A 19,326-nucleotide genomic window follows, 5' to 3' on the forward strand; every position below is an offset into this window, starting at 1 on the left:
TTATACCTGAAGAAATAATAAAATTGACCGGGGGAAAAAGGTAGAGGTTTTCTTCCCTGGAGGTTTTAAAGAAAAAGACAAGTAGCCATCTTTGCAATGATTCAATATCTAAGGCTTCACTGTAGCCCTGTGATTCCATGGTTCCTAGCCTTCCCAGAATGCCACCGGAGGAAATAAAGTACTATAATAACGTATGTGTGGGAGGTATATTTCCATGAAGTCCCAGAATGGGGCTTCTATTTTTGTTGTTGTTGCTCAGTAGGAAGTTTGTTATTTGATTCATTTATAGGATTGTATGCCTGTCTTCTCCAAAAGTCTGAACATTAGGCCCAATTTGGCATTTCCAGACCATTTCAATGTTAATAGGCACCTGGCAAATGCCCATATGTTTAATACTGCTTAAAGCACTAAATGCCAAGGCAAAACCTCATGTTTTGTCAGCCAAAAGGAGTGTGTGGGCCTCAACTGAGCTGATGGCTCCTGTGGTCCTCTCCCTTGACCACAGTGCTTTAAGAATTACAAAGAACACTGACTTGACAACTGAGAAATGTTAGCAATTTTCGTACACCACACAATAGCAGATTAACTACTAATTTCTTGTCTCTAGGGCTTCCCATCAGAGAACTGCAAAGGCAACCCTAATTTCAAGGTAAAGATAACATCAAAAGTCTTGTCTGTAGTTCCTGGCACCTTTGGAACCAGATGGTTCTTTATTTGAATGTCTGCAAATCATTTTATATGGTTGAAAATGTACTGACGTATGTGTGGTCTGTCTGCTCACCCATTTCCCCTCTAATCACTAATGCATATTACCTAGAAGAACTCTGAAGACACTTTCATGCATAACTTCTTGATCTAGCATCCATCCTTTGTTGCTCTCATCTTTGAGAACCATTACACAGAACTAGTATTCATCAGCCTTAAACAAGGGGGTAAAGTTTTGTTGAAATATAACAACATATCTAAAATAAATTCCTCTGAAGATGGAATGACTCCCCAGGCATTGACTGGATTTCTGAAGAGTTGTCATATCCCTGCGACAATGGCTACAGTGCCGGGAGGTGTTAAATTATAACAGATAAAAGGGGATAGTGATAGTGTAGAAATGTTTTTAACTGTGCATGTATTTAATCAGAATAATAAATTGGTATATGCCTTTAAACATCAATCATTTTTGCATGGTAGGCAGTCTCTGTGTTCTGAAGAGCATCCATAGGGCAGCTTAGAGCATGGGTTTAGCTTTGCTTATGTTGTGTATTTGAGGCATGATCTTTCCTTTTTGTATATTCAGCAGTATCATAGTTTTACTTAGTTCCTATAGAAATGGTTCTGAGATCAGCAAATTTTAATCTTATCAATTTAATTATATTTTTCTGCTGAAGAAATCCACAAATCTTAGGTTTCTATATGACTATAAAACTTTTACCCACAGGAAACCTAACCAGGTCCTGCTTTCCCCACATGCGTCTAGACCCATGAGGTCAAGACATGTACAAAGAAACATTTTGTGTTTTTAAATTTTAATAAATTTTGTTTAAGTCTCACTCTTTCTAATAATAAGTTTGTTTCCCCAAGGGAAATATTTCTAATATTTAAAGTTAGGATTATTATAGATTATTGTTTCAATCAAAGTTATGATCAGGATTTCAATTGACATCTTTGGGTATCAGGTAGTCACAAAGATTCTATACATATTTACAGCTAAAGCCTTGTAGAGTTTAAAATATAAAATAAAGGAAATAAAAGAGTAAAGATTAAAATTTTGATTTCCAGGAAAAAAAGAATCTTGTGGTCAGAGTCTGAAAATGTCTCATTATTTACCATATCTATTCCTACAGTGCCACAAGCACTTAATGGGACAGGGGAAAAATTCAGTAGGAATCTGCAAATACTCTGAACTCAGAACTAAGTAGTATATATGCAATACCTGGTGTTGGTTCATCAGTTCCCAAGATAACGTTTTAGTTTTCAGTACCAACAGCAAGTAGAATTAATAATTTTTAAAATGTGAGAAGCAAAACGTCCATCTCAATACTATGTCAATTTAGGCAAAACCTGGCCATTCCTATCGAAAACATGAATGCTCTATCTCTTTTATCCTGTTTGCTAAGGAGATCTTAAGGCTATATTAAATAGGTGTTTGACTTTCTCCATGGGTTTCATGTAATAATAACACAGGAGGCACAACAGCTCAGAGATTCTAACTGTGCAAAGTCCCTCTTTAGCTACCTTTATGATTACCAAAACATGCAAAAATGTTTTCTTACATAAAGTACATTGCAGAACATCCCCTTCATAGGAACACATGATAAATCTTGTAACTTATAAAAGTTATTACTACAACAACAGTAACAAAAATAATTTCCCTCAGACTATTAGGTAGTAAGAGCGTTATAAACATGAAGGAAAGCCAATAAACCAATGTAAACAAACATGACAACTTAACATAAAGGAAGTTTGTTTTGATGAGAAAATCTATTTCTATATACATATTGCTATTAAAAATAATTTTAATTATTATTTCAAAATCATAAAAGGTCAAGATCATTCTTACATAAAACACAAAAACCCACTTGAAACTGCATGTATGAATTCCAACAGTGATACAAAGGGTTAAACTTTTTAGTCATATATTCAGATCACTGTCATCACATACCTCTGTTCGCGATAATTTCTGTTCATAGACAGAAGAAAGGAAAAAGAAAAGCATTAGTTACCTACAGAACCACATGAACACAGCATCAAACACAAAACCCCGGCCTTCCCTGAACCACCTTCCCTAGAGGAATTTGAACTGGAAAGTTAAAATGAGGAACACACACAAAACTTCATCTTATCATAAGGAGAGACGATACCAAAGAGTTAGTGACAATATTGTCAAACAACTGCCCATTTTAATTACTATTTATTTTAAATTTTGCTTACTTTTATGTATATTTATGTTTTGCCTGCCTGTATGTGTCTATTCTATATGTGTGCCTAGTACCCTCAGAGGACAGAATATAGAACGTAACCCCCGAGAACTGGAGGTACAGGTGGTTGTGACCCACCACGTATGTGCCTGGAACCAAACTGGGTCCTCTCTAAGAGCAGCAAGTGTCTTAACCACTAAGCCCATTTCTAAGCTCAAAAGTTCGGTTGTAATCATTAAAGAGTAACTCTTTTCAATATCAGTTTTATTTACCAGATATTTAATAATTATCTAGAGTCAACCCTATTGTTTTTGAAATTTTATTTACTTGACTTTATGTGTATCGGTGTTTTGCCTGCATGCATTTCTGTGGACCATGTGCATGCAGTGTCTGCAGAAGCCAGAAGAGGGTGGCAGATCCTCTGGAACTGACAATTGAAAATGGGCCCTCTGGAAGAACAGCAAGTGCTCTTAACCACTGAGCCACCTCTCCAGCCTTGTCAATTGTCAATTCTACTTTAAATATAGGGATGGATAGGTAGGTAGGTAGGTAGGTAGGTAGATAGATAGATAGGTAGGTAGGTAGGTAGGTAGGTAGGTAGGTAGGTAGGTAGATAGATAGATAGATAGATAGATAGATAGATAGATAGATAGATAGATATGAATGAATGTTGATTTACATGGCAACATTAATCAAATTTTTTATACAAATTAACTACATTTTCATAGAAATCAGTCTTAATTTACTCCTACTGAAACACAAACATCCAACTATAGCAACTATAGCTCTTTCTAAGAAGTCCGAGCAGGAGAACATACAGGCATGCCAGAGCACTTTACTTATCATGGATGGTCAATAAAAATGCATTAAAATAAAGCTGGCTTTTCATACGTATTAATACTTCTTTCTCAAGCTTCACACTGGATGCATTTGCTCACAGCCCAATTTCTGGTTTTGATTTGGCCATGAGTTGAAGTAAATTTCTATGACTTCCTAACAAACTAATCTTGTTCAGAAGCATGTGATAATGTACTAGCAGTAAGTTTTTCAAAAGTCACTGACTTTCTATCTTGATGTAATTGAATATTAATATTTTGAAGGCATATTAGAAAGGCAAGCGGCTAAGTCATCTGGAGTTCCAACCTCGAAAACCAAACATAATGCTTCCACATGGCACCTTCACCTACCAGTCCACTGCATTAACACCAGAAAGCTAACGACAGGCACACGGAGTAAAAGAGACAATGTAGTATCCTGTTCCATTCCACTAGCTATCAGACATTTTACTTTTTCATCTCATTCTCCAAGTGAGAACTCCCTGTTTGCTATCCCTCTCCCAAGGCTTGAAGCAAGGGTGGAATGTTGGAAGAATGGGAGGACTGAACATGAAAATGGCTTCCCAGGTGTCCAGTCTGTTTTCAACTTCAAACAGAAAACAAAAAAATATTATTTTCATAGTTTAATTCCTCTGCTAAAATTGCTATATTCTCACTATCTTTCTAAATATTCTAAACCATGACTTTAATCCCAGCATTTAGGAGGAAGAAGCAGGTAGGTCTCTGTGAGTTCAAGGTCAGTCTGGCCTACAAAGTGAGTTTGTAGTCAGCCAGGGCTACAGAGTAAGACTCTGTTTTAAAAAAGAAAAAAACAAAACAAAACAAGTAAACATATTCTGAATAATTTTAAAAACTCTAGAACTTGGATCTTAGGTTCAAATTATGTCTAAGAAGGATACCAAAATATGAACAAGATCTGTCTTTTTTCTTAATCAATCTGCAAGGTGTATAAATTTAGAAAAGCTAAAGGCAAAATGTAATCCCCCCTAAAGAAAACAGGTAATTTCTACAGACAAAGGTAATTTCACTAGGAATAGGTATGTTTTGGTTTCATGTTTGCTGAACAGTACCTTTTCCCAGGACTATAAAAATTATTCACCCATATCACACATTCTAGAACAGTTTTCGTGGGACCAAATAAAATCATTGAGCTATAATGAAACAGCCATGCTCGTGATAAGCATTAGCATGTGTGTCCTACATCAGAGAAATAGAGAAAACAATGACTCCAAGATAGAGATCATTTGCCTGTGGCATGAGGAAAGACCTTCCTTTCACATGTACAATTCGTGAAGCCTGGTCCGATGCCGCGAGCTCCTTCTCTAGGTCATCCCATGTGCATGAGCCACATTACCTCACTACACTGTGTTTTTGTTAATATAGCCATCCATAAATGGTTTCCTGAATTTTGATGATGGCAGCATACAAATAATAAAAGAATTGCTCTCCCTTTTTAGCAAAACACTTGCAGGGTTTTAATTTTACAAACAATTGAAACATATACATTTAAAGGTGTCTCCTTTGATTTGGTTTTAGACCAACAGTAGATGACAATCAGACTGCTTACTGTGAGCCAGTCACTACTCTGAATGTTTGACACACAATAACGCATAGAACAAAGATGAGTTTAAAAGAGGTACAGAGGAAATTCTAAATTTAAAATCTTTTAAAATTGTTATTTATCTTTACGTGCGTGTGTGTGTGTGTGTGTGTGTGTGTGTGTGTGTGTTGTGAGTATGTGCATGTGAGTACAGCAGTCTGCAGAGGCCAGAAGAGGTTGTCAAATCCCCTAAAGCTGGGGAGATAGATGGTTTTGAGTCATCTGACATGGGTGTTGGGAACTGAACTCTGTAAGAGCAGTACTTCTTCTTAACCACTGAGCCATCTCTCTATCCCCAGATCCAAACTATTTAATTCCCAACTTTGTGATCTACATTTGATCCCCAAGGGATGCTATGAAATGAGGCTAGCATTGATAGTACAGGTCTTCCAAATGGAAAACCCCAGGCTGGGGCACTGGCTGGGACATTGTCAGAGTCAGCAGGTTGAAATATGAAAGAGAACTATTACAGTTTGGATCTGAATGTCCCCAAAAGCTTGTGTGTTGAATGTGTGGCCCCCATGCAGCAGTGCTTACAACTGGGGTCTTCAGAAGGGAGTCAGGTTATGGGAGTTCTGACCTCATCAATGAATTGGTCTATTTCTGGATTTATAGCTCAATAGTTTTGGGGACCAAGCAAGGGCTTAATATGGTGGGTGGTGAGCTCTTTCTTTGGTGAGCAGCTTTCCTCTGTCACATGCGCCCCATCATGCTTTTCTGCCTTGGCACAGGCCCAAAGCAACTGGGTCACATGACAATAAGAACCTCTCAAATATAAGCCACAGCAAACCTTTTTAAAGCTGTTTCCTCAGGTATTTGCCCCAGCAATGACAACCTAACTCAAGAATGAAAGGTTTACACTACATTTAAGCCATAACATTAAATAGTTACTAGAATACTAAAGAAAAATTTACATTATAAGTATTCAAAAGGGAAATTTAAAGTATTAAATATATAACTGTTTGAAAACATTTACTTAAAATGTCTGAGGCTACTAAATATTCAAAAGCAGATGACTCTCAGCTTCTAAAAATTAAAACAAAAATTATATAATGAGCTTTGAAGCTTAAGAAGGAATTAGGTTAGCCGGGCGGTGGTGGCGCACGCCTTTAATCCCAGCACTTGGGAGGCAGAGCCAGGCGGATCTCTGTGAGTTCGAGGCCAGCCTGGGCTACCAAGTGAGTTCCAGGAAAGGCGCAAAGCTACACAGAGAAACCCTGTCTCGAAAAATCAAAAAAAAAAAAAAAAAAAAAAAAAAAAAAAAAGAAGGAATTAGGCACCTAAATTTTGCAGATGAAACTGAATTAAAAAAAAAAAAAACCTGAATCTCACAAGCGTCTGATCTTCACAGGAAGAAGCTCATATATATTAATGGCTATTAGGACAAAGGGGCTTTGTTGTTAATGTGATGTATGGATGTCGCATGCATTCACTCACAATTAAGATTGAGTCACTTCCATGATCTTAAAACAACATTCAATATTTTCAGAATAGGAAAAGAGTTGTTTCAAAGTCTAAACTGTGATAAATTATCATTTCTTCTAACCATACCAAGGGTGAGTAATCTCTGATTACTGGACCAGACTGACTGTCAATACAAACACACAGGTAATGACACACAACCTTCTAGTTAACATTTAATCGTGTGTGTGTGTGTGTGTGTGTGTGCGCGCGCGCGCGCGCGCGCACAAACATGAGTGCAGGTACCCAAGGAGGCTAGAAGATAATATCAGATCCCCTGGAATGGGAGGCACCACTCATGGGTTTATGAGCCACCAAAATTGGTACTAGGAATCAAAACTGATTACTCTGCAAGAGCCAGTGGCATATTAAACCACCAAGCTACCTTTCTAGCCCTTAATCAAAATATTTTAAAGTAAATTTTTTAGTAATAATACTGAAAAAATTGACTTACTTATAACCCCAGGCAGTTATTCCTATTATGAGGGCCAGCACTAAAATGGTGCCAGCAATTATTCCTATTATGATATTGGTGCCAGCAACACCTGGAAGGGAAAACAAGAGGAAAATCAGCAACATGAGTGATCATCACACCAACAATCTGCTTTGTAAGAGGCTCAGCATGTCTGCCCACCCTGCCAGGGACTTAAACAGGGGTCAATAAACCTTTATGACCACTTCTAAGTTATGTCTTTTGAACAGCCACTGAGACCCGGGTACTATAAACACTCATATCACACTCACCTGGGGGCAAGTTCCACATTACCATTTACCATCGCCATCTGAGGACATCAAATTTTTAATCCTGCTGGGGCTTTATTAACGTTACATTACTAAGATTTCAAACCTGTATAGATGACTTAGATGAGGACATTTGTCTGTTCTTAGCCTTGGGAGGTGAGTGAACATTGGGAATTGAGTATTATTCCACACGAAAGGAGCCACAAGAAAAAATGATGTAACTGTTTACAGGAAATCTTCATCTCTAAAGTGTGAACTCTTTAACTGCCCACACTTAATTTTCTCTTCTGAAGAACTGCCCTTCCTGTCATGTCTGACCCATGTCCTCCATCCTTATCACCTTGGTCAATTGCATTTCTTCTATACTTCTCAGAGTTTAGACTATAGAAATGAGACTCTATAACAAAGAATATTTTTAAATACTTAAAAATTAACTCATTCATCTTGTTTACTCAGTTCAAAACTATGTAATGATCCATTTAAATTGAATGCTTTATTTTGTGTGACTTTATTTTATGTGTATGATGTTTTGTCTGTGTGTATATATAGTATGTTCGTGCCTGGGGCCCGATGAGGTGAGAAGAGAGAGCCAGATCTCCTGGGACTGGAGTTAATGGATAGCTGTAATCCATCATATGGGTCCTGAGAACTAAACCTGGGTCCTCTGCAAGAGCAACATGTGCTCTTAACCACTGAGACACCACTATACTTTATTAATTTCAAAGACATGTTAGAAAATAAAAACACAAAAAAAAGGCATGAAGGCCGTGTGAGAACTTGATGGAACAAGGAGGGGTTGCTGGGAGTGAGAGGAGCATGAGGGAGTATGGGAGGATGGCTGTGACAGAATGTACTGGATACATGCATGGCATTGTCAAAGAACAGATCAATTAAAGATGCTAGGGTTTGTTCACAGCCTCAGGTAATTATAACATTTGAAAACCTCTGAAGTAGGACAGAATAAGGTAAAGTCCGTAAGTTAAATTATACTCAGCGTGACAAATCTTTACAATTTAATGAAAATGATTGGTTTCACAAGGTAGACTCCCCCCAATCACGTAGATAACCATTATTTCTGAGTTATGATAAAACTCTCAAATACAAATACATACAGAGAAAATTCCTCATTTGTTGTATGTACGCATGACAGAATGCCAAGGCAGATACCTACCATTGCCAGACAGGGTGATGCCAGTCTTTGCATCATCATTGTGCGGAAAATGGGTGCTGCAGTCGGCACCCGTCCAGTGCCTGTTGCACACACATTTGAGCTCATTACTGCAAACCTAAAATCCAGAGGTGCCAACAGAACATCAGTTCTCTGTTACAGAGAAGCAAATAAACCCCAACTCAGAATTATCACACACAGGCTTTAATGATTGCCATAAAGAACACTTCCATCCTGATTTTAGCTTTTTGCCATATATACGGTTGAGTTACTGCAAATTTAAAAACATGTAGGGGACTGATAAGATGACTCAGGGTTTATAACACTTGCTATGTGAGCCTCATAACCTTAGTCAGTCCCAGGAATCCATGTATAGGAAAGGAGAGAACTGACTCCTTCAGGATGTTATCTGACCATCACATATCACACGGCATGTGTGTGCACACACAGACACACCATGTACACATATAATAAATAAAACATTTTGATTATATAGGCTAATACCTCTGTTTAACACATGAATATTGTAAATTATTTTTATGCAATATGTAGTATTACTTACATTATCTTACTCTTGTTAATCCATTAAACTAAGCATTATTAGTTAAAAACCATATTTTGTTTTAGCATGTATTTAAAATTTACTAGGAGGATGATTAAAAAAGTCACTCATTTCTTTAGCCCCATGAGAACTACTTCCCTAAATCCTCCTAGTGATTATAGAAAGGGGGTAAAACAACCCCTCTTACGTTACTGGAGCAGAGTTATACAACTATGTGTATTCTCTTTCTTACGTGCCATAAGATTTCCTGTTTTTGGTAGATAGTGACAACTGGTTGCTTTCTAAAGTAAAGAGACCCTGTGACTGTCAGCCCAAGCTTAGCTCTCAAGGACATTTGATATCCATTGTATGAAATGATCAGGACTGAAAGCTTCAAATTACAAAACGAGGTCCGTTGCCTCAACCGGATAAAACAAGCAATTCAATCAAAGATTCTGTAATGCCAAAAATCACATGCTAACAAAAAAAAAAAAATCAAACTGCTGGTAAGGAATTCCTAATGAAAATGAGAAAACTGGATATATTCGTAGAGGGTTCATTCATGGAGGACTGGTGTTTGACTTACAACTTAAATAAGACCTATGCTAGCCAATACACAATTCTGAAAGAACAGAATTAAAGTATCAAAAGTACTACTCTTCTGTTCATCCATGAACAGCACTTCCCCTGAAGACTTCATTATTTCCAAGTTTTAACCTTGGCTATTATCTCCAGTGTGGCTACAACAGTTATCTGTGGTCAGTGCTGATTCGGCTGCACCCAGATGACCTAAGTAGTTAAATATCTGGCTCACTCTCTTTCCTCACTCCCCACATTACAGTGTGTAGCTTAGTCTTCTTGCAGGACTCCTAAAAGTGGGAGCAGGGGCTGTCTCTGACTCTTTTGCCAGCTTTTGGGACCCTTTTCCTCATACTGGATCACCTTGCCCAACCTTAATATGAGGGGAGGCGCTTGGTATTATTGAAACTTGATATGCCATGTTTTGTTGATATCCATGGGTGGTCTGACCCTTTCTGAATAGAAATGGAGGAGGAGTGGATGGGAGGGCAGAGTGGGTTGGGGGAGGGACTGAGTGGGAAGGGAGGAGGAGACACTGCGGTCAAGATATTAAAAAAAATTAGCAATAATAATAAAAAATCATTTAGAAATTCCATTATAGTTTGCTAAAATCCATCTCCTAAATCACTTGCAGAAAACCTGTCATTACACTGTATGGCATCCTCTTAGCACAGGAAAGGAAGACAGAAGAATTTGATTAGGAAAATTTACCAGCTTTCTTATTCCCAGACTTTCTCGACTATATAACAAAAATATTCAAGTAGCTTTGATCAAGTTAGTGTTCACATGACAACCAGAAACTGGGTAATCACACTGTCCATAATTAAGGAGCCATTATAGCATTAGATCTACTTGTGTAACAGAAAAGAAATGGATGGTTTTCCAAGGTGAGGCTCTGGCACTTACTCCATTTCCTGAACAAACAGTGCCTGCTTTACTGCTCACGCAAGTGCTGAAGTTGAAGGAAGCTACAGAAAGACACCTATGTTCCAAACACATCATCTGAGGACCACAGGGCGTCCCATCTTCCACGTAGCCAAGATCAACATCTTCTTCAAGCTTAACATGCCCACCGCTAAAAATAAATTGGAAGCAAAAAGAAAAGAGGATTCCATTAATTCACAATTCATCTTAAGTATAAAACTAAAAAGAAATATTCCTTCTCTGGTTTTTTTTTCATAAAAACCAGTAGTCAAAGGATGGTTAATTACTTGTTTTTTGTTTCATTGAGATAGGATTTTATGTATCCCAGGCTGGCATCAAAGTCTTAATGCAAACAAAGCTGTTCTGAACTTCTGTTCTCTGGCCCCCATCTTCCATACACCAGGGTTATAGGTATACATCATCACACCTAGAAGTGTCTTGTAAGTGTAGAAAGTAATAGAAACTTTGGATCTAACTCTTTTCAGAGATAATTATATTATCTCCGAATTTAAACAAAATTTAATTTAATATAAAATTAATTTAAAATTGAACAGAATTTAAACAAAATTAATACAGCAAGGGCCAGAACTGAGCTAGCTCTATTATTTTTCCTTGGATACTTGGTGCAAGTCTGATTGGTTGACTAAGTAGGCATCAAGATTTCAAATGTGTTTCAAATAAGGACTGGAAGTGGGTTTGGTTTCCAATGCTCCCAGACATTGCATATGTGCAAATTCTACGGGAATGACTAAACCTCTGCTGTCACTGCTCAGGAGCGCATCTCACATGTTTTCTCTTAGAATTAAATAAAATAACAAACCAAGTTGAAAATGCATATATGTAACTAATATTTTCATATGATACCTTGCCAATGCTAGTAAAAAAAATCCATAAAAAAAATCTCCATCTTGAATACAAAATTAATCCAAACTCTCTGGCTATTAATTCCACTGAAAATGCAGCTGAGCACCAGTTCATCTTCCTGAGGACATCTCTCTTATTAGAGTCCCCACCAGCTCCTTCCTGTCTGTTCTGATTTTACGCTGTACCTGGCACAGAGCTGTAAATCCTGGGTCCCTCCCACCATCAACCTCTATGTGATGCCATCTCTCAGGGGAAGACTCTGCTTCCTCTATACCTTGTTTTTCTCTCACTTTGTTTAATCTTCACTTTTATGGGGTATAATTGTTTCATTAACTTTTTAAAGAGAAGTATAGGAGAATACGTTTTGGGGAAATCTGCATGCTAACATGTCACTTTCCAGTCTCAAAGTATATCTGATTTTTTTTTTTAAGATGGCATCTTGTTCTATAGTCCTGCTCATCTCAAACCCATCCTGCTCCTGCCTCAGCCTCTGAGTGCTGGGATTAGAGGTGTGTTCCAGGAGCCCTGGCTTGGGCCTGCTACAAAATTTTAATTTATAAATAACTGTCCAAGTGTCTTCTGATTCCTGGACTCCTGGTGCCAAACCTTAAGCCACCCTAATTCCTGAGCCTCTTCTGTGGAAACGTGATGACTCTTCTCTGCCCCACAGTGCTCAGTTTCCACAATGAAGGTTACAGCTTTCTCTGATGCCATTGGTTGACAACTTCCTCCTTACTATCTCTCTGGTCTTCTTTATGTCTGTTCTAGTTGGGGAGTTCATCCTCGTTGTTCTATTTCTTTCTTTTTTAGGTAAAAACCAAGTTTGCTTTATTTTTTTTATATTTGTAAATATATATTGGTTAAGGTTAAGGTTGGTTAAGGTTCCCAGGAAAACAGAAGCAATAAAAGATAGATGGATGGATGGATAGTTAGGTAGATAGATAGATAGATAGATAGATAGATAGATAGATGGATGGATGGATGGATGGATGGATGGATGGATGGATGGATGGATGGATGGACGGACAGACAGACAGACAGAAAGACAGAAAGGAAGATAGTTTCTTTTCTTTGTTGTTGCCCTTCTTCTAGGGAGACAGTTTAACTACTAAGCTTCACTTTTGCTGTTGTATTTTAATCCAAAAGAATCTTTTTCTTCCATGGTCTATTTGATTGAAGTAGAACTTTTTTTTTTTAATTTCATGATAAAAAGTCTCTTGGGGTTTTCTGTTTACTCTGGTTTTTCATGTTAGAGACTTTTATTTTGCATGCCTGTCAGTAATGACCACACAGATGACTGGACCTTCCAGAGCATTCTCAGTGAGCATTCCCCAAGGTTGAATCACTTCCACATGACCCTGATATCAACCCTTGAACATTCTCTTTTATTCTCTATGGAGACAAATCTTGAGTCTCCAGTGGAAGGGTACACGGGCCCCTTTGTGACTGAGTCCCCTTTTTTCTTTCTCTTTCTTTCCCCAAACTTCCACGTTGCCTCTTTTATCTGAAAATCTTCCTTGAAACTCATCTAATCTCTCCTTCAACAGCAGATCATGCTGCCAGGTTTGGAGACATTAGAAGACATCTTTGGCTGGGTTTCAGTCTTCCCTCTTACTGACGTACAAATCCAGCTTTCTCAAAAGCCTCCTCTAAGAGTAAGCCACACAGCCATTTAAATGCACACATTCCAGACACGGATTGTCACTGCCTCTGCTCCATTTCTGTGCTTTCCTGCAGATATAAACCTTCCAAAGGAAATTTAATTTTGTGGGACTTCAGGAAGAAACAAAATGAGCAGTTATGTGATGAGTGACTCTATCCAGAAGTCCCAGTGGTCCTTGATAAGAAGGAAATGGGGCCGAGCGGTGGTGGCGCACGCCTTTAATCCCAGCACTCGGGAGGCAGAGCCAGGCGGATCTCTGTGAGTTCAAGGCCAGCCTGGGCTACCAAGTGAGTCCCAGGAAAGGTGCAAAGCTACACAGAGAAACCCTGTCTCGAAAAACCAAAAAAAAAAAAAAAAAGAAGAAGGAAATGGAAGCCAAGACCTGGAGGATTTTACTGAGCAACTGAACATATTTCCAGCCACGACATAACAGTCTACACACATCGTTCTTAACTACTTCTCGTTTCTTTTCTTTAGGATTTACTCAGTCACCTTTATGAACTAGATTCACATCCCCACTATGAACTTGCACAACACTGGAGAGAGCAGCAGGTCCGAGCTGTGTTCTCAGGAATTAAAGTTATTAATTCGGTCATAGAATGGTCATATAATTACCTGCAGTTTAATGTTCTTCCTTGCTGCACAACTAATGTAGATGTGATTTCACCATCGAGTTCTCCAAGCCTTGGGATATTGCCAATATTGGTGCATAAAAGGTAACCACAAAGCACATCCCTGTGTTAAAAGAGGACAATTATTGACTTGATCTCTTCCCCAAAGACAAAAGGAAATTTGTATTTTTTTGGAGTAACGTCTTCTCTCTTATTAGTATTTATTATCCATCAGCTACATTAGTTATATGTATGCTAAGCAAAGTAAAACAAGCTCATGCCAACTGCCTACCGCTCTCAAAACGGACTTCTCAAAACTCCAACTGGTGACCCAAAATCCTAATAACTTCCCAGCTTGTCTCAATATTTGTTTAAGGAAAATTATCCATCAAATAAACATTTTTATCAGAATGATTTCCATACAGTGTACTGCTGGACATGATAAACTTGTTTAGTGTTGGGTGAGTGAGTGAACTTTGCATGAGAAATACAGCTGCTTCTGCAACCTGTCTCCCCAAACCCAAGAGGGGAGATCTACTGCTCACATAGACTCATAGCCACATAGCCTCACCACCCTTCTAAACACATCATACGTGTTTAGAAATTAACAGATAAGCTGCTGGGATTAAAATACTGCTTTATATATTCTTTTAACACACATTTTAGTTATCAATAATGATAATATATCTAAATAAAAATCATATAAACATTAAGCCAGATAGTGGTGGCACATCCTTTTAATCCTAGCACTTGGGAGGCATAGACAGATGGATTTGTGAGTTTGAGGCCAGCCTGGTCTACACATAGAGAAACCCTGTGTCAAAAAACAAAGCAATCAACAACCACAACCAAAACCTGATTAACATAGCAGCAAAATCACATATGGAAATATCAGACTTTATATAATGGATAACAGGGAAAAGTGGGGACCTATATTTATCACTAATGTATAAAAGGTATTAATTTATTTATAATTACATATAATGTATAAATTATATATGCGTAATATATAAAAGGTATTTATTGTTTAAAAGCATTTTAAACATTGAAATATATGCAAATATAAAATTATATTCTAAATATATTTATATCTTATAAACAAAATTTTAGAAGAAATATTCAAGTCTTTTTAGTTTTATTCATGAGAATTAATGTTTGTAATTTAGAATCTATACCAAAATCGGTACATGATGTTTATCTTCAAGGGAACTCCATTGTGTGAGAAGACACAACACATGCATAAGCATGTCCAAAATAAAGAGCTGAGGACCAGGGCCATGAGAATAGCACAAGGTTTGTGCCTGTGAGAGTTCAGAAGGGAATTAGGAGAGCTAATCAGGAGATAATTATACAGAAAGTTTTCCCAAATGGGCCTTGAAAAATGGAGGAATTTCTCACTGGTGTTGGTGTAGATGTAGATGTAAAGACTACTTCTAAGGAATGAATAGCTCAAACAAACACATTAACACAGGGCAGGGTGCTGGAGGTATCAAGAATAGTAAGGTTGCTAGAATTTGGAGGAACAAAGGAGAAAAGAAAAAACGTGGTTTGGCACACATCACAGAGGTGCCTGGCTGGGTTCTTCCTGCTCTCCTCCCCTACCCTTTTGAGACAGGGTCTCACTATGCAGGCCTGGTCTGGAACTCACTGTTGCAGACACAGAGATCCATCTCCCTATGCTTCCCAAGTGCTGGGATTAAGGGTCTGCACTACTGTGCCCAGCCTGGGGTTCCATTTTATTTGTTAATTAAGACCAGAGACTTTCAGCAGAAAAATTCAGAGAACCAGATACTAATTCCCTTTTAATCCTAGCTACAGGATCTTGGGCACAGACACCGATTTTGCCTTGGTTTCTTCATCTGTCATGCTGTCATGATGTTAAAGTCTCAGGCTCATCAAAGTGAGACGAAGTACTCAGCACTCCGTGTACCTTCACTGTATGGTAAGCACTATTCTGTTACTCAGCACACCGTGTACTTCACTACATGATAAGCACTATTCTGTTACTCAGCACACCATGTACTTCACTACATGATAAGCACTATTTTGTTACTCAGCACACAATGTACCTTCACTATATGATAAGCACTATTCTATTAATTAGCTATGGGGAACTAATGAAATTTAAGCAAAGAATTGACATATTCAAAAGGATTTAGAAGATTATTCTGGTAATAGTATATTTGAGAATGCCAGCAGAGAAAACTCCAGGGATTTTTGCAGTAGTTAAATTACAGGGCTTAGCTGTGCTAATGACACTAACAATGGAAATGAAAGGATAAATTCCCATCAATGGTAAGGAACAAAGGGGAAAAACCACTATGATTCATGTTTGGACAACATGCAGAAAGATGGAGTCAATTATTCTTATCTAGCTGGAACAGTGAAACACTAAGACATTTAGCAAAGACAAGAGGTAGTTTAGAAAGGAAAGAGCTAGCTAATTCACTCAACAGCATTGGTGATAGTGGAGTTAATCTTCCTCAATCTTAAGATGCTGAGAGGTCCTATTTAGGTGAGAAAGTTTAGCAACTGCAAGGATAACCTGAACCCTAAGAAAGAGGTGCAGGTGCATGTCAAGAATTGGGGTCATTTGTGATGCTGGGGAAAGATGAAGAGAACAGACAAGATAGCATGTTTTACACCCCACTTGGAATTTATGCTTGTAAATGGGATGATGGATGCAGTCTGGGTTAACATCAGCATTCACCGTTTGTTGCACTGTATCCAGGTGTCTTTGTCTTTTCCACAGTTACCCTTCTCAGTGCCCTCGATGTTCAGCTTCTCATAGCAGTACTTGTCAGATGCCGTGACCTCTGGAGCAGAACAGAATTTCCCATCAGTGATGGAGGAAACTCAGGAGCTGTTCACAGGTTTGCAGCGAGGGGAGCTACAGTTTAAGGACTTGTTTACTACAGTGTTATCAATGACAGGAACAAGAATTGCACCATCACTTACAAAAGTTGTACTACATCACAGACATGGCTTGGGCGCATCTTCCATGAAACCTTATTGGAAACAGGAAAACCAGTACACATAGATCTTTGAGGGGAGTTGAGCTACAGACTGAGGATACTAATTAGGGGATGGTGCCATCCTTGAATGCATAGTTTAATCTCAGTACCAAATGCATGAGTCTTAATCAGAAACTTTATTACTACAAAGGGCAATGTTATTCAAATAGCTGTGCTGTATAATCAGAAACAGCAGCATGATTTCACTTTGCTTACCAAATTTTAACTGCTATAAAACAAACAAACTTCTATGTTGCTTTTAGATGAGATCGGATTCATTCTAAATCTCTGAAATGCAAAAGCCATTTTAAGGTAGTTCCATCATCTTTACAGGTTTTGGTTTTTCTGAAGCCAGAGCTGGTTCTCAGAGTCACTTGCTAGAACAAAATAATTTTCTAGCCAGTGAGGGTGGGCTAAGCTTGTTATCTCATCTCAGCAATCCTGAGATGGAGGCAGGAGGATTAGGAGTTCAAGGTCATCCTCTATTACCCAGGAGATTCAAGACCAGTTTTGGCAACATGAGATCCTATTTGAAATAGAGGAAAAGAAACAACAAAAACCAACCAACCAAAAAATAATGAAGACTTTTGTAAGCTAATCAAATGTCAGTTGGCAATACAAGTTAAGTATTGCTAGTCCAAAATCTGAAACACTTCGTGTTCTAAGACCTTTCAAGAGCTAACAAGATTCACACACAGAAAATGACATGACCTAGGCTGAAGAGATAGCACAGTGAGTAACAGAACATATTGCGCAAGTGTGAGGACTTGGGTTCAAATCATGTACAAAGCCAAGAGTGAACTTGCATGTGCCTATGACCCTTGAGCTACGAGCAGCAGAGGCAGGAGGATGGGCAAAGCTTGCTGGCTGCCTGCTTAGCTCCTGGTCAGTGAGAGCCTGTTTCAAGAGAATAAGGTAGAGATGACGGATTGGGACACTTGATGTCCTCCTCTGGCTTCTGTGAATGCACAAGCATGCACAGCCACACATATACATGAGCATCACACACACACACACACACACACATACACACACTAAGTATTTTTAAAAAGTGAAATCTATGTCCTGAGCTAATATAAGAAGTCTCAGTAAAAATGCAGGTGAATTAAAAATACCAAAAATATTATATAAAGTTATGTAATATATACATAAAACACAAATGAACTTTATGATTAAACTTGAGTCACATCCCCAAAAGTATTCCCTGACATAAAAAAATTCCACAAAAAATGATACAGAGTACAAACTGGAATGACTAAATGTTTTCCTCATCTCAATGCTTCTCAAGAGACTCAGAGAACACACCTTACATAAAGGATTCCAGCCATTATTTCTTTTTCTTTTTCTTTTCTTTCTTTTTTTTTTGTTGTTTTTTTTTGTTTTGTTTTGTTTTGTTTTGTTTGTTTTTCGAGACAGGATTTCTCTGTGTAGTTTTGGTGCCTGTCCTGGATCTAGCTCTGTAGACCAGGCTGGCCTCGAACTCACAGAGATCCACCTGGCTGTGCCTCCTGAGTGCTGGGATTAAAGGCGTGCACCACCACTGCCCAGCCCAGCCACTGTTTCTGATAGCTAAGGATTATGATTCATTTTATAGTTTTTTCTAGTACAAATCATCTTTCAAAAGAACTTTGGATAATCTAGACGTGGTAGCACATGCCTGTAATTCCAGTACTTGGGAAGCTGAGGCAAGAAGCTTACAAATTCAAGGTCTAACTGGCCAAGATACACGGCTAGGCTACATAGTAATACTCTGCCTGAAAGTGTTAGAAGAAAAAGAGTTTAGAAGAAAAACATCTTCCAAAAATACTGCCTAGAAATTCTGGGAAAAAATATATAATACAACATTTAAATGAAAATTTAGATTTAGTAAATTTAAATACTATTATTTAAATATAAATGCTATATATTATCCTTTAAAACTCAACAGATTTTGAAGAGAATAACATTAGCATTTTTGTCTTTTACAGGACAGCTACCTCAGCAGAAGGTCACCTATAACTACAAAAGCCAGTTGGAGCTTAAAGAAGATAGTAGAGGAGGAAAAAGCAACTCAGTTAAAATTCTTAGGTCCAAGGCAAGGACACCCTACCCAGAGACCATGTCCATCCCATATGGCTATACAAGGGCCATATGGGATCTTTTGCTCAAGGGCACTCAGCTGAGGGGCTGAAATCAAGTCTGCTCTGTTCTCCAAGCTGTGCACCAGGTGGGTTCGCCTGGCTGGCAGCAAAGGCACCTTCTGTCTCATCCACAGGCATTGCCAACTAGCCAAGAACCGTGGGCCACTGCTTCTCAAAGAAGGTGCCTTTCTCTCATTTCTAGAAAAGTGCTCCTACCCAATCCGGAAGTGGTTTTAAGCTGCCTCTAGTCATTAAGTATCAACAATTTACTTCCAGCCCCATATGTCCTTAA

General features: G+C 38.2%; 1 protein-coding gene across 15 annotated transcripts in view; it reads right to left on the bottom strand.

Moving 5' to 3' along the window:
* The window catches only part of Adam22 (ADAM metallopeptidase domain 22), a 219,605-nt gene that overhangs the window by 26,717 nt on the left and 173,562 nt on the right, over window positions 1-19,326 (bottom strand). For all 15 annotated transcript variants that reach the window (XR_003733698.2, XM_028862267.2, XM_028862324.2 and 12 more), the window contains exons 21-26: window positions 16,611-16,716; window positions 13,905-14,024; window positions 10,745-10,913; window positions 8,722-8,836; window positions 7,264-7,354; window positions 2,657-2,674 (exon numbers count right to left, since the gene is read on the bottom strand). Coding sequence is in view for 14 of the 15 variants with exons in the window: in XM_028862267.2 (XP_028718100.1) it covers window positions 2,657-2,674; window positions 7,264-7,354; window positions 8,722-8,836; window positions 10,745-10,913; window positions 13,905-14,024; window positions 16,611-16,716 (619 nt within the window). In the remaining variant the exon portion in view is untranslated. The remainder of the gene's footprint in view (window positions 1-2,656; window positions 2,675-7,263; window positions 7,355-8,721; window positions 8,837-10,744; window positions 10,914-13,904; window positions 14,025-16,610; window positions 16,717-19,326) is intronic.

This window comes from Peromyscus leucopus, chromosome 3, assembly GCF_004664715.2.
Source record: "Peromyscus leucopus breed LL Stock chromosome 3, UCI_PerLeu_2.1, whole genome shotgun sequence".
In the NCBI taxonomy this organism is placed as follows: Eukaryota; Metazoa; Chordata; class Mammalia; order Rodentia; family Cricetidae; genus Peromyscus; species Peromyscus leucopus.